Source organism: Trachinotus anak, unplaced genomic scaffold (assembly GCF_046630095.1).
Source record: "Trachinotus anak isolate AG129_WGS33_773 ecotype Australia unplaced genomic scaffold, CSIRO_AGI_Tana_v1 ptg000021l, whole genome shotgun sequence".
Taxonomy (NCBI): Eukaryota; Metazoa; Chordata; class Actinopteri; order Carangiformes; family Carangidae; genus Trachinotus; species Trachinotus anak.
In genome coordinates, this window is record NW_027273872.1 from 8,587,098 (window position 1) to 8,613,246 (window position 26,149).

At 42.5% G+C, this 26,149-nt stretch overlaps 2 protein-coding genes across 3 annotated transcripts in view; one reads left to right on the plus strand and one right to left on the minus strand.

The window, feature by feature from the left end:
• Positions 1–13,651, plus strand: elp1 (elongator acetyltransferase complex subunit 1). The gene is made up of 36 exons (XM_071457608.1): positions 1–141; positions 1,102–1,314; positions 1,570–1,722; positions 1,903–1,984; positions 2,497–2,577; positions 2,731–2,816; positions 2,902–3,092; positions 3,222–3,345; positions 3,522–3,615; positions 4,136–4,366; positions 4,446–4,616; positions 5,087–5,165; positions 5,423–5,578; positions 5,717–5,823; positions 6,094–6,197; positions 6,300–6,353; positions 6,457–6,562; positions 7,163–7,278; positions 7,395–7,468; positions 7,872–7,950; positions 8,289–8,368; positions 8,451–8,588; positions 8,827–8,912; positions 9,038–9,186; positions 9,784–9,907; positions 10,065–10,162; positions 10,397–10,598; positions 10,708–10,769; positions 10,962–11,024; positions 11,211–11,271; positions 11,446–11,559; positions 12,008–12,107; positions 12,218–12,345; positions 12,666–12,817; positions 13,210–13,300; positions 13,508–13,651. The coding sequence occupies exons 2-36, from the start codon at positions 1,165–1,167 to the stop codon at positions 13,573–13,575; spliced, it is 3,954 nt and encodes a 1,317-aa protein (XP_071313709.1). The 5' UTR covers positions 1–141; positions 1,102–1,164; the 3' UTR covers positions 13,576–13,651.
• LOC139605809 (probable carboxypeptidase X1) overlaps positions 13,652–26,149 on the minus strand; it is a 15,903-nt gene continuing 3,405 nt past the window's right edge. For both annotated transcript variants that reach the window (XM_071457609.1, XM_071457610.1), the window contains 13 exons: positions 23,908–24,017; positions 23,683–23,822; positions 23,144–23,228; positions 21,721–21,880; positions 21,541–21,632; positions 20,104–20,227; positions 17,351–17,547; positions 17,027–17,206; positions 16,676–16,873; positions 16,494–16,590; positions 15,381–15,520; positions 15,108–15,210; positions 13,652–14,781 (listed from right to left, as the gene is read on the minus strand). In XM_071457609.1, the coding sequence (XP_071313710.1) occupies positions 14,465–14,781; positions 15,108–15,210; positions 15,381–15,520; positions 16,494–16,590; positions 16,676–16,873; positions 17,027–17,206; positions 17,351–17,547; positions 20,104–20,227; positions 21,541–21,632; positions 21,721–21,880; positions 23,144–23,228; positions 23,683–23,822; positions 23,908–24,017 (1,943 nt within the window). In that variant the 3' untranslated portion in view covers positions 13,652–14,464. The remainder of the gene's footprint in view (positions 14,782–15,107; positions 15,211–15,380; positions 15,521–16,493; positions 16,591–16,675; positions 16,874–17,026; positions 17,207–17,350; positions 17,548–20,103; positions 20,228–21,540; positions 21,633–21,720; positions 21,881–23,143; positions 23,229–23,682; positions 23,823–23,907; positions 24,018–26,149) is intronic.

Genomic DNA, 26,149 nt, shown 5'->3' on the forward strand with positions numbered 1-26,149 from the left:
GCCAGGGGGCGACAGCGCCATGACGTCACGTAACAACGTCAGAGGTGAAAGGTCGTGAGTCTGACAGCGCCACATGCCTGTTGTTGTGTTGTTGATGCTGGACATTTAAAAGGTTTTATTTCTTCAAGCAGTTTGTTCTCGGTGGGTTTATTTCGATTTCTTATAATATTAATACGTTTCTTAGATGTTTCGCTGCTGTATCATCGTTGTTGAACACATGCCGCTTCTTATAGTTTAATGGTAAGCTAGGGCTTCCAGTTCCATTATCGGACAGCCTGCACACTTTTAAGTTTAAATGCCATTACTTTACTCAATGAATCACTAATAACCAGTGTTTTACACCGCGAAAGGCCTTTAAAACTGAAGTTACACTGTTATCGTCGGTTTGTGTAACTTGTCTGATTTTGATCGGGTTGATTTTTGTTCGCGATGCCGTGAATGAAGCATTAAAACAAGGTGAAGGAAATCGGTCAACAACTCAGTGTAACGTATTGAACGACTGTTAAATAACCATGTGATTAAAAACATGCTGACTTCAAGTCAGTTTTGTTAACATCCAACAAGAAGGAGAACAGACGTCTTCTAACTATTCAGTCTGACATAGTATTGAAATGAGAAGCCATTAAATGCCTGTTTACTTGATACATTACTGAACCAATAATATTCAGTGTACCTAATTTATTAGGACAACAGCTATCAAACGACATTTCATCCCCAAATCATCCATATCTGAGCTGTTAACTTTCTGTCAACAGGGCTGAGTCCAACATCTGAATATGTTTGCCTGAATCCCTCAGTATTGCTGATGATATGATATAATAGGAGACATTTTACACAAGGAAAATTGAAAAGCAACCTGCTGTTGCTATGGTGGTCAAGCAAGTATTGGCACTCGCTCATTAACAAAAGTCACACTTAACTGTGTCATGTAATGTAAAATCAGGAAAGTACAACATTGAAGCCTTCATATCATTTAACGTCAAGCAGAGTTCCTAATAATATCTGGTACTTCATCATCTTTCTAATGTTACATTGATATATTGCCCAGCTCTGTAGGTCTCAGGTTCCAGCACTGAACAGATTTAATTGTTGCTGTTTCAGGTCCTCTGCAGCCTTTGGGTCCAGACTCAGGTTCAGTGTGGTCTCTGTCTGTCCAGAGGTGAGATGAGGAACCTGAAGCTGCTGAAGAGCCTGCGCAGCGAGGAGCTGCAGGGTCTGGGCTCCCCGCAGTTTTTCTCTGTGCGGGCCGACACTGGATCGCTACTGGTTGTGTCTCAATACTCCATCATGGAGTATGACCCCCGAACTGGCCAGGTGAGCTGGTGATGACATACTGTACTTGTCTCGGGGTGGGGCTTTACAGCACTGGCTGGTGAGAGAGAAAAATTTTAATTGTCAATGCTCAAGATTTTTCAGGATTTTATTACACATAAATGCACATCATCTCTGATCACTCTTTCAATTTAGCTTCATCTCATTGAGGATAGTCATGTAGTTATTGATGCATCTCGTTACAAGTTACAAGTGGAGGTGAAAGTTGGTTTAACTTTCCTTCATTCTCCTCTGCAGGTGGTCAGTGAAGCCTCGTTGACAGCAGATGGTTTCCTCTCGGAGGATGGCAGCGGCGTGGTGGTCGGACTGCAGGACCTGGCTGAACTCGAGTCGGCATGTTTGGCCACAGCCGGCGGCGATGTCGTCCTCTTCAACCTCAACACGTGCCAGGTCAGCAGTGCAAAAAAAGCTGGAAAGTGAGGACACTTTTGTCCAGGTCCTCACTTCTTCAAAGTGCTGTTTGAGGGCTTGGGGTTGGCTTTAAGATTAGAGTTAAGGTTTGCACGAAGGGCCAAGGATGTGTTATGTCAGTGAAGGTCCTCACAAAACGTCTGTTATCACGGTCCACAGTTGGAGTGTGTTGGCAGTGTGGACAGCGGTCTGACGTCGATGAGTTGGAGTCCTGATGAAGAGCTCGTTATTCTCACTACTGGTCAGTATTTTATACAAATGCCAAAAAAAACTGTTTATTTCGAAACTGTTTATGTGTTGTTTTATCATCAGAAGTTTCCACCTTAGGTTCAAGGTTTCATCAGAGAGGTTTTAGTGGAAATGTCAGTCTCTAAGTTATATTGTCAGTGACTTTACATCACTGCCCACAAAACAAAATGCAAAAATCTAGTCTTGTTTCAGCATTGGGCTGAAAGGCCAGTGCTTACTGAATCCATACACCTTCAGTTACTCTGAAAGGTGAGGGGAGAAGCTGGTCTCAGTGAGGTAAGTTACTATGAAGCCCGGCATTGGCAGTGGATACATTTTAACATAGCACCATTTCTTTGATGGACGTTGTAAAGGACCAACAAACGTTACAGTTTCCTATAGAAGACGACTGTTAGTGTGTTACCTTTATAAGAGACCAGTGCTTAGTAAGTCAAGTCTCAATTCCAACAAAACATATAAAGCTTTTGTACTAATGAATAAATCTGTAACAATTTATACTCACAGGTCAGGAAACAATCATCATGATGACCAAAGACTTTGAGCCAATCACAGAGGTCGGAATCCACCAGGACGACTTTGGTGAAGGTACAGTGGCTCCGAATGGACAGTGTTCAGATTAGATGTTCCTACCTTGGGGGTCACGACCCACAGAGGGTCACGAGATGATTCATGGAATTTAATATGACTGAATGATGATGATACTTAAGTGAAATCTGGTGTCTATTGTGTGTTTTGCAGGAAAATTCATCACAGTGGGTTGGGGGAAGAAGGAGACTCAGTTCCACGGTTCAGAGGGGAAACAGGCAGCACAGAGGAAGATCCAGGTTGGTATTCAACCACAGAAACAGTAGAGTTTGAAAATTTTGTTAGATATGAAAATATTGTGGATAATATAAACTTGCAACACAGGAGATGCAGCCAGCTGCTGAGTGGGACGACCGCAGGCCACGGGTGACGTGGCGAGGTGATGGCCAACTGTTTGCCGTCAGCGCCGTCTGTCCTCAGACCGGAGTCAGGAAGGTGCGGGTGTGGAACAGGGAGGGCGTCCTGCAGGCCACCAGTGAGCCCGTCAACGGCCTGGAGCAGGCGCTCTGCTGGAAGTAAGAGAGCTGTTGTAACAGTTTTCTTTTAGTTCATTAAACTAATGTGCTCGTGGAGAACTGTAGAAATGTGAGAAAGAACCCAGAGTCTTTCATGAATAAATACAAATTTACATTTGAAATCCTCAGACCATCCGGCAGCCTGATAGCGAGCACTCAGCGTCACCCCAACAAACACAGCGTGGTGTTCATGGAGAAGAACGGACTGCTGCACGGAGACTTCACCCTGCCCTTCGGCAAGGACCAGGCCAAGGTATGTTCAGCTGAACCTGACTCTACATGAACATGACACATATTGATCAATATAAAATGATCAGCATGACAAGGATCAGTGGAGCAGTTTCTGATCAGAGTGTCATCAGATTATTAGACTGGTGTGTGTGTGTGTGTGTGCGTGTGTGTGTGTGTGTGTGTGTGTGTGTGTTGTAGGTGAAGGAGCTGCTGTGGAACAGTGACTCCACTGTTTTAGCTGTCTGGTTGGAGGACATGATGGCAGGAGAGGATGGACAGGTCAATACTTACAGTAAGTTAAGCCAAAGTTGAACTTGTCTGCCACAGTAGACAGCCAGAGCTGGAGCCATATTGTTTTCAGGTTGTCTGTCCGTGCCTCCCATTCTTGTGGACACAATATCTCAGTAACGCTTGATGTCAATTTTGGCACAAACATTCACTTGGACTCAAGGATGAACTTATTAGATTGTGGTGGTTAAAGGTCAAAGGTCACTGTCACTGTCAATTTTTTCTTTGTATAATCTCGAACTGCTCGAGGGAATCCCTTCACACTTGGCACAAATGTCCACTTGAAGTCAAGGACGAACTGGTTAGACTTTGGCGGTCAAAGGTCACGGTGACCTCACAAAGCAAAGTAGTCTGAGTCACGGAAGCCTACAACTGCGAGGTGGTAATACTAGTCATAAAACGTGATTATGAGGAACATTTTCTGTAATTGCTTAATAAATGCACAAATTAGTTATGAATAAAGTCAGATTTTTTCTCCAGTCTGTGGTGAAGCAATGTTAAATCTGTTGATGCTTCCTCTGCAGTCCAGCTGTGGACGGTGGGAAACTACCACTGGTATCTGAAACAGAGCCTGGACTTCGGCAGAGACCCTCAGAAGGCTCCGGTTGGTGTCTGCTGGGACCCTGAGCGTCCCCTAAAGCTCCACCTGGTGACACGCAGCTGGGCCAGCATCACTTACGACTGGGGCTGGACGACGGAGCGGAGCCTCGGGCTGGACGCTGCGGACAACGCCAACGTGGCTGTGATAGATGGAGGTGAGGACCAATGAGATGAAAGGGGGTGGAGCCACAGACTGATTCAGCATGGTGTTAATATTTGTCTCATACCCCTCAGATAAGATCCTGGTGACAACCTTCAGGCAGTGTGTTGTCCCTCCACCAATGTGTTCATTCGAGCTCCAGCTGAAATCACCAGTCAACCAGGTGACCTTCCTCTCCCAACCTCAAAGGACCAATCAGCTGGCAGCGTTCACCGCTAATGGACAGATCTCAGTCTACAGCCAAGGTTGGTTATACACTGATTTTCATAAAGAGGCAATAATCAGAACGAATGTGAGTAAAATGAAATTTGGTTGGAAAATTTTCTGCTGGAGGAATAGAACATCTGTCTGTTTTACACCTGAATCTGTCTTAAGCCGTCAGCTGAACTCTGTTTAAACCAAGCACCATGAGCTCAAACCCAGTTAGTTCAGTTATTTGTCCAGGCACTTCAAGAAATAATAATGGACCTTAAAATCAGAGCTGGGATTAAAACTGACTCAGTGGGTTCTTAGTGTCAGTACCTTCAGGATCATGGGTAGAGAAAGACAGACTTGAGCAGAGGAAAAGGATGTCTGGGCTGATTTTCACACTTATTCTTTTTCTTGATGTTTTTAAAGTGACACAGTCGGCCTATATGTGTAGGTGCTGTATATAATTGTATTACCTGTTTGTTCTGTTTTTTTTTTCTACCTGCATGTTTTTGTGTTAATCCAGATTCAGGAGAACAGGCTGACAAAACAGCTGATGTGTTCCGGATTGTGTCTCGTCCCCTGCTCCTGCAGAAAACCTTCAGGTAACACAGCGGCTCGCCTGCTGTGCATGATACTGTTTCCCTCTGGCACATACCTGACTGTATGATCCATGTAGTCTTACAGCTGATTGCCCTTTCTGAATATCACCTGGTCCTAATTTGTGGTTACTTTTATAATTTGAAAAACCAGTGTCTTCATTTCAAAACGCGGCAGATCTTTCTGCTCGGCTAACAGGTTTTCCTTTTTCATTCTCTACCTCCGCTCTTACTGTGTTTTCTCCTTCCTGCTCGTCCTGCAGTGTGGCAGCTCCCCAGGACGACCCTCTGGCTCTGCGGCAGCTGCTGTGGCTGCAGGATGAGCTGTTTGTGGGCGTCAGCTCCAGCCTGCTGCCGACCTCCTCCACCCTGAAGATGCTCCGTCCTGCTCAGGACGCCAGTGACACACTCACTGTCAGGTCAGCAAACCGAGCAGTCTCCTGTAGCCACGTCTTTGTCCTGCAAAGCTTGTAAATGAACATAATGACACTGAGTCCTTTCAGGTTATTTAAGGGAATCATTCCCCAGATTTTTTTATGAAGTTATTTCTTCCTCAGGTCTGAGATAGAAGTGGACGGTGTTGTGGTCAGTATGGTTCACTGTTCTCAGACTGGCACTGTGGCCCTACAGCTGGAGGACGGACAGATCAGGAAGTTGCTCTGGGGTCGGTATCCATCACTGTTTGGAAAATGATCAACTAAGAACGTATTTAATTTTAACCCTCTATTTCAAGAGTTGTTATTCCTGCTTTACCATTGAGCGATAATTTGCTGCTCAATAACAGTGTATCCACATGAGATAAATGACTGTATAAGTGAAAATTACAATGAAATAAATGACACATAGTCTCACTTACTTTTCCCAGTTTAATTCCTCTGCACATATATTGATCCTTGTTTCCGTGACTGAGGAGAATGTTTGAACTCCTGTGTAGATTGCCCTGAGCCGTCAGTGGAGGATTGGTGTGACTCCAGCGGATGTAAAATCAACTTCCCTGTTCCCTGTGTTCAGACGGCCCTCTGCAGCATCAGTGGAGAGGTAGAGACACACTGACTTATAATCACCTAATGAATCATAAGTGAGTTCTTGTTTGTAGGCCAAAAAGCACTGTTTCTGTTTGCTTTGCCTTTACGTCTTTAGGAACAGCTCCTTGGCCTGACAGACAGATCCCACCTGTACGCTGGAGACACAGAGGTACGCTGTCAACTTTACCCAACTCTCTCAGTGTGTTCATCATGAGACAGGAAGAGACAGGGCTGATGGGATGTGTGTTGATTTATATCTGCTTTTTTCTCAGCTGGCCTCCAATGTTTCGTCCTTCGCCATTTGCAACGACTTCCTCCTCATCACCACACACTCCCACACCTGCCGCTGCCTCCAACTGAGCACGCTCAGTGTCAAAGGTAAGATGGAGACAAACACATAGTGAAACTCTGAAACCAGTCTGAGTGGTGCGGGCATACAACCACAAGACGGTAACTCCAGTTTGATCAAGATCTGTTTATTGAATATTTTCACCATGTACAAATGCAAATTCAGTACAAGCCCACCCACCAGACGTGCAGCCTTTTGACACACTTGCCGAAAAGGAGAGACACACACACTTACAAAACAAAGACAAACAGGCCGACAAGCACAAAGCAAGAAAGCAAGGCAGGCGTTTATACATAATAAGGTGCTACATACTCTGCTTTCATGTTTTCTTCAAATGTTATTGATTGAATGACAGTTTGATATTTTTGATTCATGTAAGTAAAATTGTATGATTTTTGATTAGTGATAGTTAAATAATAATATACAATTTAATTTCAAGTAATAACAAATGCTCAATAATTGTGTTAACTGTCACAGCAACAGCAGTAAACAACAAGGCAACTTACTCTGATATGTGATGTTAACATCTGTGCTGTGTTTCTCTGGCCTTCTGACATGAGTGGTTGGGTTGGTGCTGTTGCTGGTATATGTAATGGTCCCAGTGAGACACATGACCTTTGATCCTGCAGGGCTGCAGGCGGCTTTGGCCTCAGATGGAGGTCAGAACGATGAGTCGATACGTCGGGTGGAGAGGGGATCAAGGATCGTCACTGTGGTGCCTCAAGACACCAGAGTAATTCTACAGGTCAGGTCGACACACACACACACACACACACACAGACATACACATGTATGTTGCTACCTTTACTATTTCCGATTGTGTTGTTTAAAAACCTCCAAATCGTTTCTGTTTGTGTCCAGATGCCTCGTGGGAACCTGGAGACCGTACATCACAGAGCGCTGGTGTTGGCTCATATCAGGAAGTGGTTGGACAGGTGAGTTTGAAATTCTTTCATCATATCACATGCTTGGGTTTTAAATGATAAGTTCTCTGTTGAATCTTAGTGACAAACAGACCTTCCAGGTCAACACTGGTCTTAACTACGACAATCTTAAAAATATTTTGCCTCATATTTTTACCTAAACTTAGCCTTGTTTTATATTCATACATAATCTTTTCAACCCAAGGGTTAGGAAAAAAAAAATGCAATAAGCTTGTATATCGAGGTATGAGAGCTGCCCTGTAACAAGGATTTTGGATATCACCCAAGCCTAATTTGTTGCCTGATACTTCAGTGAACAGTTAGCCTAGCTGAGCACAAATACTGGAAATTTTGTCCAACTGAATCTGGAGTATTGAGCTCAGTTCTACATGTTGTTTTCTCTTGTTTTTTTCAGTTTGAAGTTCAGAGAAGCCTTTGAGTGTATGAGGAAGCTGAGGATCAACCTGAACCTCATTTATGACCACGAGCCAAAGGTTTGTTCTGAGTTTTAACATTTGTGACAGCAGAGCTTAAAATTCTGTGCACAGCAGGCAGCTAACAAAATGTTACTTGTTCACAGGTTCGTTAACAAGAGAGCACTGATTAAAAAAATTAAGAAATCATCACATAAACTAAAAAAAAAGTTTTGGCCTGCATAATACCAAGTGAAGAAAACACTGGAACAAACAGGATAAATAATTAAGACTGAGAACAGCATAATCTTTTGTAGACTGGATTTCTCTTAGGCTACAGCCTGTTTCTCACCTTGACCAGTCCTAAGATGACATTGTGCATTAATAAAAAATTAAGAAGTGTTATTTTCCTCCTGCAGGTTTTCCTGGAGAACATAGAGACCTTCATCTCACAACTCGGCTCCATCAACCACATCAACCTCTTCCTGACTGAGCTCAAGTAAGACTTTGTCAGAGCTGAAAGAGCTTTAAAATAAAGAAATACATTTCGTGTCATAAGCATTTTTTTCTTTGGTTCTCAGGGAGGAGGACACGACCAGCAGCATGTACCCTCATCCTCAGAGCGGCCCAGTTAAGTCCCAGCCTGCCTCTGGCCAGAAGAAGGTGGACGTAGTCTGCGATGCTTTACGGAGCGCCATGGAGTCAATGGATCCAAACAAGTCAGTGATGTTTCTATTTAAGTCACACATGCATTTACACATTACAACACAACATAATGTCAGGTGTAATTTCTTTAAATTGTCTGACTAAACAGAGGCTGTGGATCCAGCAAAACAGCCTCTAGTCTTTGTAGTGGATGTGACCAGGAGGGAGCACAGTGATTAGCTCTGTGTGCTGAGACTTCACCAGTTGATGGCAGTAGTGGGCCATAAAATGATCACGTTGTTCTCCATTCAGGTTCTGTTTGTCGATATTGACGGCTCATGTTAAGAAGACGGTTCCAGAGCTGGAAATCGCTCTGCAGAAAGTCCACGAGCTCCGAGGTGAGCACGCCTCAAACACACTGACCTGCAGGAGAAGCAGAACACAGCAGCTGAGCACAGACAGACAGACAGGATTTTTTATGCTCAGTCATCACTTCATTAAGTGTTGTGTCTAATTTGTCCAGAAAACCCTCCTAATGCTCCAGGCGCTGTGAACGCCGAAGAGGCGCTGAAGTACCTCCTCTTCCTCGTCAATGTCAACGACCTGTATGAACACTCTCTGGGAACATACGACTTCGACCTTGTGCTCATGGTGGCTGAGAAATCCCAGAAGGTACGAGACGGCGCAGGAGGAAGAGACAACATCTGACTGTTTTACTTCACAGACAGAATCACAAAGTTCTCTACAGCGCAAATACAAAACCAAAGTACCATGATAATATATGTTAGACATGATCAGTTATGCTAATGAGGTGATTGATTAAGCCAGTTGAAAGTTTGTTGACTCAACATATTTCTGATACTTTTGACTTTGTAAAGGAAGAAGTTTCAAAGAAAAGATTTAACCCTCATTAATATGCAGATTTATGCGCCAAAGCACCAGACGGGAGTGAAAATGAAACGAGGCATTAAAGCTGCCAGATATATTAACTTACACTGCAAGGTGCAGCACAGTCTAATTAGATAATCAGCTCTGATGGGAGATATTAAAAGTTTTTGTATTAGTTATGAGTTCTAAAAGTTCAAAAAATTACATACACTTTACTTTCCGTTTCCAGCTTTTCAGATTGATTTCCCACATTCCTTTAAAAAACACCAGCATGAGCCTTCAATTCTTTTACACTGTACTGCATGACTGAGCTGTAACTGGTGGATGAATGAGGCATCATGTCATTTGCTATGTCATATTCATTCATTTCTGTCCCTGCAGGACCCGAAAGAGTACCTTCCCTTCTTAAACATGCTGAAGAGTCTGGAGCCAAACTACCAACGCTACACCATTGACAAACACCTGAAACGCTACAGGAAGGCCCTGCTTCACCTCAGCAAGTGTGGTCAGTGACACTGCATCTGTCGAACTCCTGAACACTACTTTTCTTCAGGAGGCCACAGTTACGGCACTCACAGCCTCAGCTACTCAGCTCAGACTCTAAATCTAAATATTTCAAAAATCCAAGGTGATCATGACGTGATGTTGTGCTTTGTGTTCAGGGGAGGAACATTTCCCTGAAGCTCTGCAGTTGGTTAAAGAGCAGAAACTCTACAGTGAAGCTCTGAGACTGTTCACAGGAAACAGCGCTCACGTCAAGGTACAGACACAAACGCCGCTCACCACTGTGTTCATTCATGTATGATGTACGTTAGTATGAAGCCTATAGTTTAAGTATAAGCCTCGAGTTTATAGCATGAAACAATTGGATGAAGTTACAACAAAACAGGTTGGCAGGAAGCTGGTACATTTTTTTTTTAAACACCAGACGTCACAGATCAACATGTGCTCATGAAGCTGTACATTAAACCTGACTTCCACCTCTGACCTCCAGGCTCTGAGCTGTGCCTACGCTGAGCACCTAGTGGAGCAGCAGCAGGCAGAGCAGGCCGGCCTGTTGCTATGGCGATGTGGAGAGTCAGTCGGCGCTCTGCAGGCGTTCGCCAGCAGCTCCAGTTGGAGAAACGGCATCTGTGTGGCACAGCAGATCCCACTACCGCCCGACCAGTTAGCTCTACTGGCCAGGGATCTTGCAGGTAACCATAACAACAGGTTGTCAGACTGACAGACAGTCAGACAGGTAGCTGGTTAGCTGGTAAGACTTTCCATGTAAATCCTAAAATGGTTTCTGCTTCCTTCCCTCAGAGAAGCTGACTGAACAGCGGCGGTACTCAGAAGCTGCTTTGCTGCTGGACCAGTACGCTAAAGTAAGATCCTCTGAACAGCTGGACAGAGTGACTTCTAATGAAGCAGCTCTCTGACTGAGCTAAACCCAACCCAAGATTATCAGAAGTTCATTTTTTATAGTTACACTCTGCTGCAAATCACCCAGCAACAGACCACTTCCTGTCTGCAGCTGCGAGCTGAGCTCTGAGGGTCTGTATGTTTCTTCCCAACAGGACTGTGAGGAAGCCATCTTGGCTCTGATCACTGGTGCAGTCTGGGAGGAGGCGCTTCGATTGGTCAGTGAGCAAAATGATCGTCCTTTCCTTCTCACTTTTTAAAAATGTGTCACTGTCTCCCTTTTTGTAAAATGTAAAAACCATTCCACTTATTTAAAAGAAGAAGCTACGTTGTGAACATTCTTAAACTGAATCCTTTTGCGTGTTCTTTGCATGTGTGATGGTTTATTTCTTTGCCTGCTTCAGATTTACATGCACAACAGACAAGACATCACTGAAACCAACCTGAAACCTGCTCTACTAGAAGGTAAGAACACTTCAGACTGGAAGCGTCAGCACGCTGGTCTACGTGCTCAAATTTGAGGAAAATGGTTTAAAGAGTTCTGACAGAGGGAAGCAAGAGAAAGCTAAACAAAGGACTTTAGTCTTGTGATGTTTTGTTATTGTGTTGTTCTGATGTTGTCATGTTGTCTTGTGTCAGCTGTCAGCACCCAGACTGTTTTCCTGGAGGCTCAGGTAGCGACGTTCACGCGGCACAGGACCCGGCTGGCTGTGGTCCGAGAGCAGAAAGAGAAGGCCAGACTGGACATGCTGGGTGAGAACAGCTGTTGTGATTTTATATCAGATCTGTAACTTTTAGTCAAATCTAACCAACCTTTGTCTTTAGAGTATCAAATGTAGCAGGCCTAACAGGAAGTTATAAAAAGCTTCATCTCTCTAAGAAAGAATTGAAATAGTCAAAACGTACAGTAGAATTTTTCAGACCAGTCTTGCAGTGTTATCTACATCTGTTTGCTCGATGAGTTCCAGTCGTATTGTTACCATAATTCAACTAAATACACTCCATGCGTTTGTAGTTTTTAAACTTTAAAGAGCCAGCTGGCTGCTCTGTACCCTCTAAAGAGTATAAACAAAAGGATACAGGTCAAGAATTAAGCAAAAAAAGGAAACAGAATTAAGAAATGAATTAAATAGAAAACATTCTATTATTATATTCATCATTTGAACCAAAGTTTTCGGTAACCCTTCATCGTCTCTACCAGATGAGGATGGTCCAGACTGTCCTGATGCTGAGCTTTACTCTGAGGCCAGCAGTGTGATGACCGGCTCCAAATACTCTCATAGCAACTCCCGCATCTCCTCGTAAGACAACACCTGTTGTTCCAATACAGTTATTACGTTTTTTTTGTCTAGCCGGTGTGATAAATGATTTAATCTTGGTTTTTGGTTTTATGTTCCTGCTCTGCCTGCAGGCGATCATCAAAGAACCGGAGGAAGGCCGAGCGGAAGAAGCTCAGTCTGAAGGAGGGAAGCCCGATGGAGGACAGAGCGCTGATGTACGCCCTGGGTGAGATCATCACCACTGTGGACAAGATGAGAGGTACAGACCTGAACACCCAAAGGCTCTTACTCATTTTTATTTTCTTTATTTTATATTTTTAATAACTTTAAGAACATCTGTGTTAGATTTGTTTCCGTCCCTGCTGCAAAAACTAAGAATAAGCTGTGTTTGCTTGTTGAAAAGTGACTGTAATTCTGTAGTGTACAATATAGAGGTAGTAGGAAAATGTTAGGAAGCAGCCAGGGATGATGGGAAATGCAGTCCTACTTAAGAGAAGCGCTCAGTCTGCGCTCTTACATATAAGAGCAGTTTACTGTACAGTTTGATTGACGACTCTTGTGTCCCTTCCTGCTTTGCAGAGGAAGTGCACAGCCTGCTGAAAGCTCTGGTGCTGTTCCAGTTTGACAAACAGGCGGAGAAGCTGCAGCTGACCTACGAGGAGGCTCTGCAGATGATGGAGGCGGCAGTGCCTGAGGTGTGGCCTGAAGGCCCCCAAAACAACCAAGCTCCGGTAAGTTTAATACCAGAAATGATCATTATAATATCAGTAACATGCTTTCATCACACTGGTTTTTATGAACTGTTCAATTTGTTAAATTTATCGATTGTTGACGCGTTTAATGTTGGTAGATGTGTTTGGACGAGCAGTGACAGATGAGTTAAACCAGAATTAAATATGCTAAAAGACATGAAAAAATTAATTATTGACATGTTCTTGTATTTAGAATTCAGCTGTTCTCTGTGCACTGTTTCTATGAACTGACAGGGAATGATAGCCTGCACTTGGACAAAATAAAAAAAAACACTAAGAACATAAGATACAAGAAAGCAGGATTGAGTTTGTGTATATTATTAGGATTTATACTTTGTTTTATAATCTCTCGCCTCTTTCCTGCTCTTCAGCTCACTGGGCCAAACTCAACTGCAAACAGCATCATGGCCTCTTTCCAGCAGCAGCAGCAGCAGCAGCAGCAGAGACCTGCAGCTTCACAAGGTCAGCAGCGTTAGCTATTAGCTCATTATCTCACATAAACACTCACAGGTCACTGTTTGAACAACATTTTTATTCTTTTAATGCTGATCTGATCTGAGCCACATGTGAACAAACACTCAGAAATAGTCTGGTTATAACAGGTATAAACATATGTCTCTATTTTCCAGTGATTTTTGTGTTTTCTTTCTCATTATTTTTTCTTTGTAGATGCTGAGGTTCTGGCGCCACCAAAGATTAGAAACGGTGTCAAGTGGAAGCTCGCTATTCTTAAGTAAATTAGTTTTGTTTCTAGTGTTTTTACTTGTAAAGTGACATGTTCATTATGTAATAAATAAAGATTCAGTAAATGTCTCCTCTTACCAAATTTGTTTATTCTCTGGAGTTTAGAAACATGACGACAAATGTAACAATGGAAAGTAGAAGTTATTTTCTTTCACACACCTCAAAATGGCACTTAATAATGCACTTATGTTCATTACTTTCCATTTTCAATGCTGTTTTCGCACAAATTGTAGAATCTTATTCAATTTGTGGACATGACACTTTTATTTTGAAGGAATCATGACGCTTCATCTTGAACTACAATCAGTTCAACCACCTGTTAAAGACAAGGAGGTGGTTACAAAGTTAAAAACTCAAACTATGGAGGCTAAAAGGTGGAAACAACAAACATAAGTGAAAAGACAAAATGAGTGGAGCGGGTGTCCTCGGCGCCTGCGTCACTCTTGTTTATCTGGAACTGTGCATCCTCCTCTGGGTAGAGAGAGTCTGAAGTTAAGTGAGGGTCAAAAGACTGAATTTAGTGTGTACAGTACAGTCTCTCCTCATGTTTACTGGAGGCTTATCTGGGAAAACAGACTGATTTCTCATGTAAGGAAAAGCCTTGTCTGATATTTTCCTGTCACGTCACCAAAACACGTTAATACTAAAAGTCCAAACCAAACACAGCAGTTCTGGAGTCTTTAACAGCAACTATAAATGTGTCTTTAAGAAAGAATCTGTTCTGCTGCTCCACAGCAGAAGATTAAATTGTTATTTGTACAGTTGTTGTGGACAAATAACAGCGTTTAAAAAAAAAAAGAAATGGTGACACGACTCCAGTGAAGACCAGTTGTCATTGTGAACTGAACAAGTCCTGCTTTGTTCCCATCATCACCCTCATCATTACACCCTCTTAGCCCGTTTGGCAGCGGCAGCAGCAGCAGCAGCACGCCTCTGGTTGATAGCCTTGGTGGTGACGCGGAGCTTGCGTAGTCGTAGCTGGCGCAGCCTGAGCTGCAGGTCCTTGGGGAGTTTCCCTCCCTTCGCTAAAATCTCTTTTAGCCTTTGTTTGGGCATCTTGGTGAGGCGGAAGTCACAGATTGTGGGGTAGTGGTCATACATGACCTGGCAGGTGCGGGAGGAGGGGAAGTATCCCTCTGCACTGACCGTCACTCTGTACTCGCCGGGGTTCAGCAGCCGCCAGTAATCACCGTCAGCAGCTGCGGAGTAAGACAACAGGAGATGGAAAACTTCAGCCTGGACGAGGAGTAACACTCAGGATATGTGGATAAATGCATTTAATAAAATGCTATTATCGTGGAATCTTACAGTATATTCTGTTGTTTACTTTTCAGAATAACAGAACAGAAATAACAGAATGGCTAGAGAGTGACTGAATCGAAACGAAAAGTGCCACTATTTTAAAATTACGAAGATTCATATGTGAGACAGATGAGTAAAATATAAACCATAAGTTATTTACGGACTTATTTTTCTCCAGCTAGGAAACTTGATTTAATATTGGATGTGAGATGTAAAACTATACCTGATCTGATATGATGATCAATGTCATCAACTTTTATTGTGGCATCTGCTATACCAGCCTCTGTGTCTTTGTCCCGAACCACACCTTTAATTCCACGGTGAACCTGAGTCAGAAAGGAAAGAGAGACATCAAATGAGACATCAATGTTTTATTGTCCGTATATATAAAACAGCAGCGGACTGTAAAAGGCCACAAATAATTGATTTTAACTTGTTTTGCTGACAGAAAAAAAAACAAGACGAAAGCAAGAGAGCTGACAGAAATGAGCCTGACCTGCTCCATGTAAACCAGCAGAGACTCTCTGTTGTTCTCCCACTCGATGGGAAGCTCACTGGCATGAGGAAATTTATCACAGGACAGCTCCACCGTCACCTCAAAACAGTTGGTGTGGAGGTAGCTAAAATCATTCATACCTGCAAGGTAGACAAAATACATGAGAAATGAAATGAAATGTGCTGCGGTGGATGGGTTTCATTCTTACTGGGCTGCTTTTATTTTCCCTACTTTACCTGTTCCCTCATGTTAGGCTTAAAGCTGTAAACCTGGTCACTTTCTGGACATTTACAGTAACATTTGTGAAGATGTTTCAACTTGTGGCTGTTTGCAGTGAGAATGTCATCAGCTAAACAGATAATAGTATTTAAGGCCAGAAAATGTTTTTGCACCACTTCAATTTACTGGCCCCTATTAACTTCAAACACGGACGTATTGCACATGATGTTTACAGAGCTACAGGGGAAGATTAAAAGTAAAGAAACATGTGACGCAAATAGTTGCATTTAAAATGTATGGAAATAAATTCTTCCGATACATAGCACATTAAATTCTGAAGGTGTCAAATAAGTTAACTCATTACAGAACAGTGATCCAACTAATCAGTGAATCTGTGAACCGACAGCAGCTATGGGCTTAACAACAGCAACAGGCAAAAACTGAAGTGCAACAGCAAATGTTTAACTCAAAGTATCTTGAACTAAGCAGTGTCACTAACCTTTCTGACCTCAGAGGACAGAGGCCAAGGGTGAACAACTGCAATGTGCATTTTTTTTTTTTTAAAAAAGGGGTGATAACCGATAAATAACACAAACAACTATTCAATGAAACCTGTTCAGCCTCAACCAAACTTTGAAGTGCACAAACAACACTTAGAGGGCGGGGTTAGGTGTGACAGTTTGCTTTGCTCATGAGGAACAAGGATATTGATATGTGGATTGACAGCTAACTGGTTCATGTTCAGTAAAACAGTGGGACTGATAGAGACGAAGTTATAGGGCTCTGTCACACAACAAATTAAACTTGACCATACACACAATATAAATATGAGGTAATACTTTAAAGGCTTTATGGAGTTCAGCTACACCACACAGGAAACACACACATTCTTACTTCCTGGTACGTTGTGCCAGTCGGCTCCGTTGATGATGTTGTTGTATCTGAGGAAGTCCTTGTTGTGGCAGGGCCGCCGGTCTGGGTTGGACATCACCTGGTCATGTGATACAACAACATGGTAAAGCGGATAGTAGACGTAAAACTGAGAGCGAGCTACCAGTACTGGAGGAAAGAGTGACCTGATTGGTGCTGGCGTAGGCTGTGGCCAGCCAGCGGAAGAAGCTCTCATCGGCGGTCGGCGTGTGCTCGCGAGGTGCCCAGTCCCGCGTCATGTCGTATGGGTAGGTGACCACCAGCTCTCCACCGTGGAGGTTGGCACTGAGAACAAATGGGATGTTCTGCATCCAGTTGATGACAGCTCGGGTCTCTGATGCCACCTAATGTTGGAGGTGGAGATTTAGTCAGAGAAATAAAGCCACAAATATACCGGTCACCCTAAAGGAAAAGATTTTACAAATAGAAGAATATTGCTTATTTTACATCATTATTGTGCTTCTTTTAAAGGTGTGATGTGTGTCTATAAAACTTACAAAGGCCTCCTCAGAGGTGTACTGCTCAGGGATGGGGAAGTAATGGTTGATGAGTTTGGACCGGTCCGTCTCCAGCTCGATGGCAGTCCACATCACTGAGTTGAGGTCAGCAAAATTATGGTTCATGTCTATACCCTCGTAGCTGTAACGTCCCAGGGCCCAACCTGCCAGCTCCGAGCCCTGAGGATTACAGAAATGAAGAAGGGTGGGGCTTGTGCCATTAGAGAATGATATAATCATTTCATTTTACTTCCTTCAGATTGGTGCCTGATCATTTTATTTATCTACAAAACACCATCTTTGACTAAAAGCGGCTCCAGGCACCTTTTTAAAGGCCATCTCGTAGCCATCAGGGTTCATGGAGGGTAAAAGATGGATGCGAGTCTCTTTGACCAGGCGGACGATGCGCTGGTCTCCCCGTTTGTATTCTTGACACATGTACTCCATTAGGTTTAGCAGAAGCTCCCGTCCCAGCACCTCATTCCCATGCATCCCCGCGACATATCGGAACTCTGGTTCTCCTGCAGGGGGCGCCAAGACAAAGACACAGGTTCAACAAATACTGTACCATCTGACATTTTCATGCTTGTGCTTATGCTGCTTCTCATGATCTGTGACAAATGTCCAGATCAGTTACCATCACATGCTGCAAGGATGAGGAGCCCATCCTCAAAAACAAATTCACCTACAGCATCTGGGTTTTCAAAGTACAGCTGCAAAGATCAGCTTCTTGCACTGAGCGACATGAAAGACCTGGATCTGTTTCCTGTTTTCTCCACATACATTACACTCACAAGTAGCTCTGAAATCTCACACTTCCTCCACAAAACAGTTTATGAGGAGGAGTTTCAGCTCACACTGAGCGCTGAGATGAGTTCCTTACAATCTGGCTCTGAGAGCATGCCTGAATTCATGAGGTCTGTACAGTCAGTCAATTCAGATTTATTTTGAAGTTCTGAATTTGCGAAATAGCACAACATCCTTTTCAATAAAGTATGAGCTTCTGAGCCTGGCTCCAGAGGCAGGAATCACTGCCCAAGTCTAAGGGCATATTCTGTCAAATAAATGAAGTGACAACAAAATGTAATAATTTAATCAGGCTAAAACAATTCAGCCTGATTATCAGCACAGGATTTAGACAGCAACACAATGGAAATGATATTTTTCTTGATTTGACAAATCCTTATATAGATATATAATCCTTACATATATAGGTTTCACTTCAATAACAGGAGCTTCATTAGTGTTCTGATCCTTTATTATCATTTATCATTTATCAACAAAACTAAATGAAAAATGTGATGTGCTTTAGATTTGGTCATATGGTTATAGTTCATCTTTCAGACTTTGTGGGAAAGCTGTTACCCGTTGATACTTGTGGGCTTTGGCAAGAGCCTTCAAGTATGTTCAGCGGTTTCTAAGTAGCAAGTAATGTATGATGGAAACAGTCTGGAGTCATTATCCCAGTCAGAGAACTGACACTGGAACTGGGTCAGTTCATTGAAATTACGCTGGTCTCCCCGTTTGTAAAATTATGAGGGATGTGATCAAATTGATCAGGAAATGTAATCAGGAAATGGTCTGTAGTTACATATACTCAGGCTGTTTGTTGTTGAAAGGTTATAATGTTGGCATTATCCCAAGAAGCATGAAGCGGAATTTGCTTAATCTAACTGAAACCTAAGCATGAAACTCAGTGGTGCCTCAGCTGAGACATCAGCAACACAACAAACCTTGAGACAAACTTTGTACAAGAAGCTACATACAGTAGATACCCATGGAGTTACATAATGTGTGGAAAGTTTAGGGGGAAAGGGAGAACCCAGTTTGCGTGTCCCTACTGTAAACCACTGAGGTGGAAGATAACATGAAAAGACTCAGTCAGTGGAACATGAGATGTCACCAAACAAACACTGGTCTTTGGAAAAAAAAGTTTTTTGAGGTGGATAAAGAATCAGGTCACAGACTGAACAGAGTGGAGGGAAAAACTGATCTTTTCCCTCCTTTGTTAAAGCTGCCAGTTATTCACTAGAAAGGAAATCCTAACAAAGCCAGTTCTGGTGATTTTTGTATTTCATCACATCAACATCCACTCGAATTCAAGGATGTACTGATGAGAATTTGTTTGTCAAAGGTCAAAGGTCAAGGTCACTGTGACCTTACAAAACACATTTCTGGCCATAACTCAAGTGTCTAATAACGTACATGTCTAATGCAATAAAATTGATGCAATGAAGTGATGAAATTTTATATCCAAAAGGTCAAAGGTCAACCTCACTGTGATACCATAGTGTCTTGAAAAAGCACCACCTGGTATCCCTACAGCCATGTTCAGTTACTGAAGGGGAACCTACCCACCCACCCACCCACCCACCTATATAACAACCCAAAATAAAAGTTTGAAAGACTGGATGGACAGGCATGATCTCCCACTCTTCTCTCTGCTCCTCTGTGTTGCCTTCACTGCCTTGTGTTTTGGCGGGAAAACCTCTCCACTCTGCTGCCATGTGGGCCAAGCTGAGGAGGCCAAAGAAAACAGTTCTACACCTCAGAGCAAACGAAGAGGAACTCTGGCCTGTGCAGGTTTATGTTTCACACAGTGCTGGACTGTCTGGTTTAGTTTTAGGATACAGTGGCAGCCACTGTTGACGCCTCCTCTGACCCTCTGACCCCTCTGATCACTCTGTGAATGCCAAACAGGATCTGTCCCTCATTAGATGAAATGAATGAAGTGGCGTGGCAGCAGTGCAGCATGTGAAAGACTGTAGTTTCAGTCAAAGATGAATTTCTGAGCTGTGCTCTAAACCTAGAAATAATCTCAATAGCTTCTCTAATTCGTTAATTCTTTCACCTATGAAATGACAACAGATAAAGCTCCCATGAAAAATCTGATGTGCATTATTATTGAAAGAGTTGCAACAATGTTTGGCTGATCAAAATAATGAAACTTTAGCAGTTGGGTTTTCTACTTTTTTTTTCTTAGAGATAACCCATGATGAGACAGTAGAAAATATTTTTCTTTTTCAACCAGACGTGGTACATTTTGAGTGTTTAACTTTCGCATCGGCCTGTCTCACCCAGCTCGTGTTTTCCGGGGTTGTCAGAGATCTCCATGACGTAGAGCTTCAGACCTGTGTAGCTCTTTCCGATGCTGTAGATGCGGGTGATGTCAGGACACGCCTCATTCACTGACTTCATCAGCTGGGAGAAAAAAATTTCGTAAATTATTTTTTATTTTATTGAATTAAACTAAATGAAAACATGGTTAAATAAAAAAATTAAAAAAAAAACGTGACCAACTTCGAACCAACTGCAAAACACACCACTCTAAAATTTAAAGGTCCCATATCGTAAAAAGCGAGATGTCTGTGTGTGTTTTGTTTATAAAGCAGTCTAGATTCTATATTAATACTGTGAAAGTATCAAAATGCTCAACTCACTGGGAAATTCACTGAGCCCCACATCAGAAACTGAGCCTTAAAACGAGCCATCAGGACATCAGTGATTTTATGATGTCACAACTAAAGAGTCACCACTCTTAGCCATGCCCCAAGCACGGCCCACCTTGAACCCCCTCCCAACTTTTTTTGTTGTTGCTTTAACTTTATTAACAACACAACACTAAACGGTCATTCTTTCCGAGCTAGCAGCTACAAGACAGAAACGTTGAGGAAACGGATGTCAGGAAGCCATTATATCATTGCACAGCCTTCTGAAGGATAGTAACACCAGGGACAGTCGGCAAAAAAAACATTTCTGAATTTGACCATCACCAATTTATTTTTTTACTTAAAATAATATTTATCATTTATCATATTTAAGATTTTGGACCTACACACATTCTACCTATTGGGTTACTGTAATAATTCACTGAAGGGAGAGTTAAATATCAATTGTGCATCATCCTATAAGGACAATAGACGTGTGAACCACAGTCTCCTTGTCTGTCTGTCTAATACATCTGAGGAGAGGTTGAGGTTGTCACGGACACTTTTATGGAGTTCAGCTGATTGATTTGTGTGTTTACTGTGTGTGATGTGCAAAATCACACCCAGTGGTCTGTTGAAGTTGTGTTAAAAGGCTGAATTTGTTCCTCGTGAGGAATGTGGATTGGTGTGTTTGTTTCTGTGGGCTGTTTTCTGACCATCAGATCCAGGACGGTGTCCTCACACAGACCGCAGGTAGTGGCAGCACAGTGAAGACACTGCCATGATGGAGTGAAACCTCCCATAATATTTGCTTTCTGGTCAGACTAAGACCAGACCACACACACACTGTGGGAGTCACTGTAAAACCTAAAAACTGTTACATTTGTCAACCTGGCACTGGGGTTTTATTTATATCTGACAACAGAGCTTCTTTAAAATGGATAAAAAATATAAACTTGTCTTATTGGTTGCATTAAAACTTAGTTGAAGAGATCATTATCTTCTCTTTTGACACCATTGTTCATCATGAATGACGTCCTCCCATCATCAAAATCATCATATGCTCCACATCAGACTCTGTCCCACCTTTCTCATCTCCTTGTAGTTGTGGTGTCTGAAGTCCAGTTTGTCTCTGGACTCCGTCGGCTCCGTCTGCCATGGGTAGATATTATTTGGATCTATTAAGGGGGAAAGATGTGTGTTACAGCGGCTAAACATAATGTAAGAAATAGTGTATTAAAGCTATTTCCAGCCTGTAGCCCGTACCTGGGACCGTGCAGCCTAACACCTCAGCTCTCAGACAGATGTCTCCCTCCGTCCCATTCTGGTACCAGGTCTGCGGGTTGATCCGGATGTAACGGGCTACTGTGGAAGTGTTGAACAGGGCGAGGACGGGTGTCTCTGAATCCTGGTTCCCCTCAAATATCTGGTGAAACATGAGGAAATCTCATCAATCTTAAGACTCCTGTCTGGTTTAAAATGAAGATGAATCTGTAGCAATGGACCTTTTTTATGAAGTCATCCGTCTTATTTCCACTGAGAACTTTGAAATGAAAGCACTATTTTCAAAGTTCCCGCATGCAAGACCCTTGAGAAGACACATTTGTTTATGAGGCTCAAAACAGGACTCCATGCCGTCTGGTGTATCATTGCAAATCATGAATGTCAACTTCCACTTGTCCATGCTTGTCAGCTTTTACTCTGTCTTTTGCTCTGAGGTCTTTTCTGTCTGAGACGGAGAACTTTGTTACTTCTTTTCTGCTCTTTTGAACACCTGAATTATGCTCCACAAAATAAAACCAAAAAAAAAAAATCAAAAGCTCAAAAACTGACTTATGAATATTTTCTTTTACTTGTTTGCCTCTGTAAAACTGACACCATCTGGTAAAGAGTTACAGTTCGGTGATGGGGCAGGCTGCCTGGCCCACGGAAAAAGTGAATTTAAAAAAATGGAAAAAAGCATGATGGACACTTCATGGTTGGCTGTAACTAGAAAAACCAGTGAAATAAACAAACCCAACCAAAGCCGAACAATTTCCGACCCTGTTACTGTGGTAGATAATGAAACAGCATGTTGCATTATTACCACTTATTCCTTCCAAACAAAAAGGAGTCCCTTAACACAGCAGCATGTCCCTCATTTACTAAACTTTCCTTTACAGGCCTTTTTTGGAATGGTGGTAACGGTTTGTGGGAGAATTACACTGTGATGACTTTTCCTTTCTTGTTTTCTTATTCCATAAACTGACATTCAACATCTACTGCGTTAGTTTCAACATGAAGCATTTACTTAACTGTGAGACAGTGTATTAGGTTAAAATGTAAAAATGTTACAATTAAAAGACTCAAATGAAATGTTGTTGTCAAATGGACCTTCCGCTTCTGTAGTATTATGTATCACTTCATACATATTGGTAGCAACTGTAAGATGGTCTGCAGGATGTTCAGTTAGGGTAGAGGGTTGATAACATCTGTTAGTAACGCTCTGTATTCAAATTTCCTGGGAATGTCATCTGTAAGTAAAAGCTTCATATTTTAACTCATTACAGTGTAATTCTCACCGTAGCTGTTACCACCATTGTAACCAAATCCACGTCAAAGTCACTGGTGATGGTGGGACAAACGTACGAAGGAGGAGAGAGATAAGAAGGAAGTTTGAAAGAAGGAAAAGTACAGTCTGTTTACTCACAGCTTCCTCAGTCCCGTTCATACATGGCTTCCAGACCAGCGAGTCGTTACTGAACTGCACCTTGTAGGTGTGCACCAAGTCCCAACTGTGAGTGAACGAGACACATCATGTAGTTCTACAGTAGAGATATTATGTGATACACAGAAGAGCCTTGCAGAGGAGCTGACGTCCAAAATAAGGAGAAAAATATTCTGATTTCTCTACTTTTGTATTAATAGCGTTAATGCTGCGTCCAGAATATACTGTACAGGTACAACAAATGTATGTAGTGTTATGTATGTTTCGTATTAAGTTTGTAATGATATATAATCTAGGGGAGTGCAGTCCTGACTTCAAACTTTAAATGTGCAGATGTTTACATCTGCATCACATGAACAGTATAGTAACTGAAGCCTTTAATTTTGGTGAGTGTTTAAAATTAAAATTGGAGGAAGATCACCGTAAAGAACAAAAAACATATTGACTGAATAACAATTTTATTTTGCTCTACAAAACTACATTTCCCTGATGCTGTAAAACCTCTGACCTTCAGCACTGACCTCCAGATGGAGCTGCGACCCTGCAGGATGACGCCGATGAAGCGAGTCAGTCGCCGAGCGTCGACCTCCAGCCACTGGTTCTTGTCTCTGTACTGAGCGCACCAAGCGCCGTCGTAGATATCTCCATCCTCTATCCCAGACTGAAAACACACACATACACAGTGCTGCTCTGTAGACAGCTGGACTAGATTAAGCTCTTGGTTGGCTGCTGGTCTGTGTGGTTACCTGGATGTTGAGGCGGCCGCGGTGAGGGCCCAGGCCTCTGCGTTTGTAGGACGATGCTCTCAGCTGGTTGTCTTTGACCTTTAGTGACTCCAGACCCAATGGAGGACATTCTGACATGATTGACAGAGATTTAGTCACCATTTTAATGTTATCACTCAATGCCAGTAGAGCAGCAAAGTGAGTGGGAGTCAGAGCTCCAGATGTAAAAGTCTGATAGATCAGCTGAGCATTGACTTTTCGACAGCCATTAAATTCAATCCCCAGCACAAACAATGACACATTGTGTTGAAAAGAAAGAAAGTTGCAAGACTTCATAGACCTTGTTGAATTCAACGTTTGAATCGACTCACTTTTGGATTTTTGATCAATCCTGGATGAATTCCACAAACCTGATTCACACACACACTTGAACTTATGTGAGTAGCTGAGAGTTAAGACATTACAAGATCAGTTCTCAAAAACAAGTAAGAGAAAAGGGACAAAACTGTTTATTTGTTTATCTAACATTAAAGGTCCCATATTTTACAGTTTTCTGGTGTTTTATTTCAAGTGTTGATATCCATAAGAAGATATATTTCTGGTTTCAAGAACTAAAAACCATCTCACTGTAGTTCTACATCCCCTCTCTCAAGCTACTCTTTGGAGCTCAAGTAACAACAGCTCTGTTTTCTGAGTGAACTAATTAAAATATAGCAGATTTCAGGTATACATTCTATGGATGGAGGGTCCAGGTGGGCGGGGCTTGGGGCATGGCTGAGACCGGTGACTTCTTTGTTGTGACATCACAAAGTTACAGAAGTCCTGAGGGCTTGTTTGAAGGCTCAGTTTCCGAATACAGGCTGTGTGCAGGTCTCTGTGGACTGAGCGTTTTGATACTTTCACAGTATTAATATAGAAGCTAGACCTGCTTTATAGTCAAAAAAGACATGGAAATCTCACTTTATACAATATGGGACCTTTAAAGGAGATTTGTCACATTTTTATCAATGTGACAAATTACAGGCAATAGAATGAAGAAAAAAACTGTATGAATGTAGAAACATAAATGCCGGTGTGTCTACACAGGACACAAAGGGACACTGAATGTTTTGATGAGTATGAAAATGATGTGAATCATATGGCGATCTCAAATCAACACCTAAGGGAGATAGAGATCGACAGCGTTCTCCACCATCACCATCACAAACATCAAATGAGTGATTATGTTTTTACATTAGATTTTTATTGTTGATAGTGAGGAATTGCAACTTTTTCTGTTAAGCCTAGGAAGTAAATCCAAAGAGCAGTGGACAGGAGGGCAGGAAACAGAGAAAAGCACAACTCTCTTGTAGCTAGTGACATTTCTTTAAACCTGTCGACAGCATTTGCTGCCGTATTAAAGCCTGAGACAGACTCTCATTGTCTGGAGGGTTCAGCTCGGTTCAGCTGCCTCTTCCTGCCAGGAAGCTTCCCTGGCTGCTAAAAAGTGTCAGGCCAAGGTATAGAAGCGGCTTAAAGTAACGCTTAAATGTAGGTGGCATTTCCCTTAAAGACGTTTTCCCCCTTTTGCCTTGCAGTCCAGCTGGATCTCTGTTGAGCTGCCTCTGACTCAAAAATGTTGCTCTCTTTGTTGCCGACAACCACTGGATTCCTGCCAAACCACAAATTTCTGTCTGAGCCAGAGAGACTTGGTAAACTGACAGTGATGCCCTGAATATAAAAACATTAAAGTGGCCCAACGCCCCAGCTGATCATCTGGGTAAATAAACTCCACTGGGTGAAAAACTGAATCCAGATTGTTTGTTGGTTTGGGGGCAAAACCTCTAAGCTCTTGATGGTACTGAAATGCAAACAGAAATGTTGTTTTGTGGAGAGAGGAGCATTATTTGGTCTCACTTTTGTTCTTTGACTGAGGACTGTGTCTTTTACTCCAACCAATATTCACTGTGTATAACTAACTGTTTTCTTCATTTCCTCTCCCCTTATTTTCCCTCACTTTGAAAGGAACTCATCCTGAGTCTCGTCAGGTTTCTTGTGTTCCTCAACATGTCCTTAAAGCTTCATCCGTTCAGGATCATCATTCATGAGCAGCACGATCTTTGTTGGTGACACAAGAATATCCTGGGAATATTGAGCCTTTGCACAGGTATTAACTGTGCTAAATCTCAAGTGAGTTTGAAATCACCCACTCATTCACAACTCCCTACTCACTATCCATGGAGTTCTATGCAGAGGACTATATGGTGAGCTCATTGGTAAAATG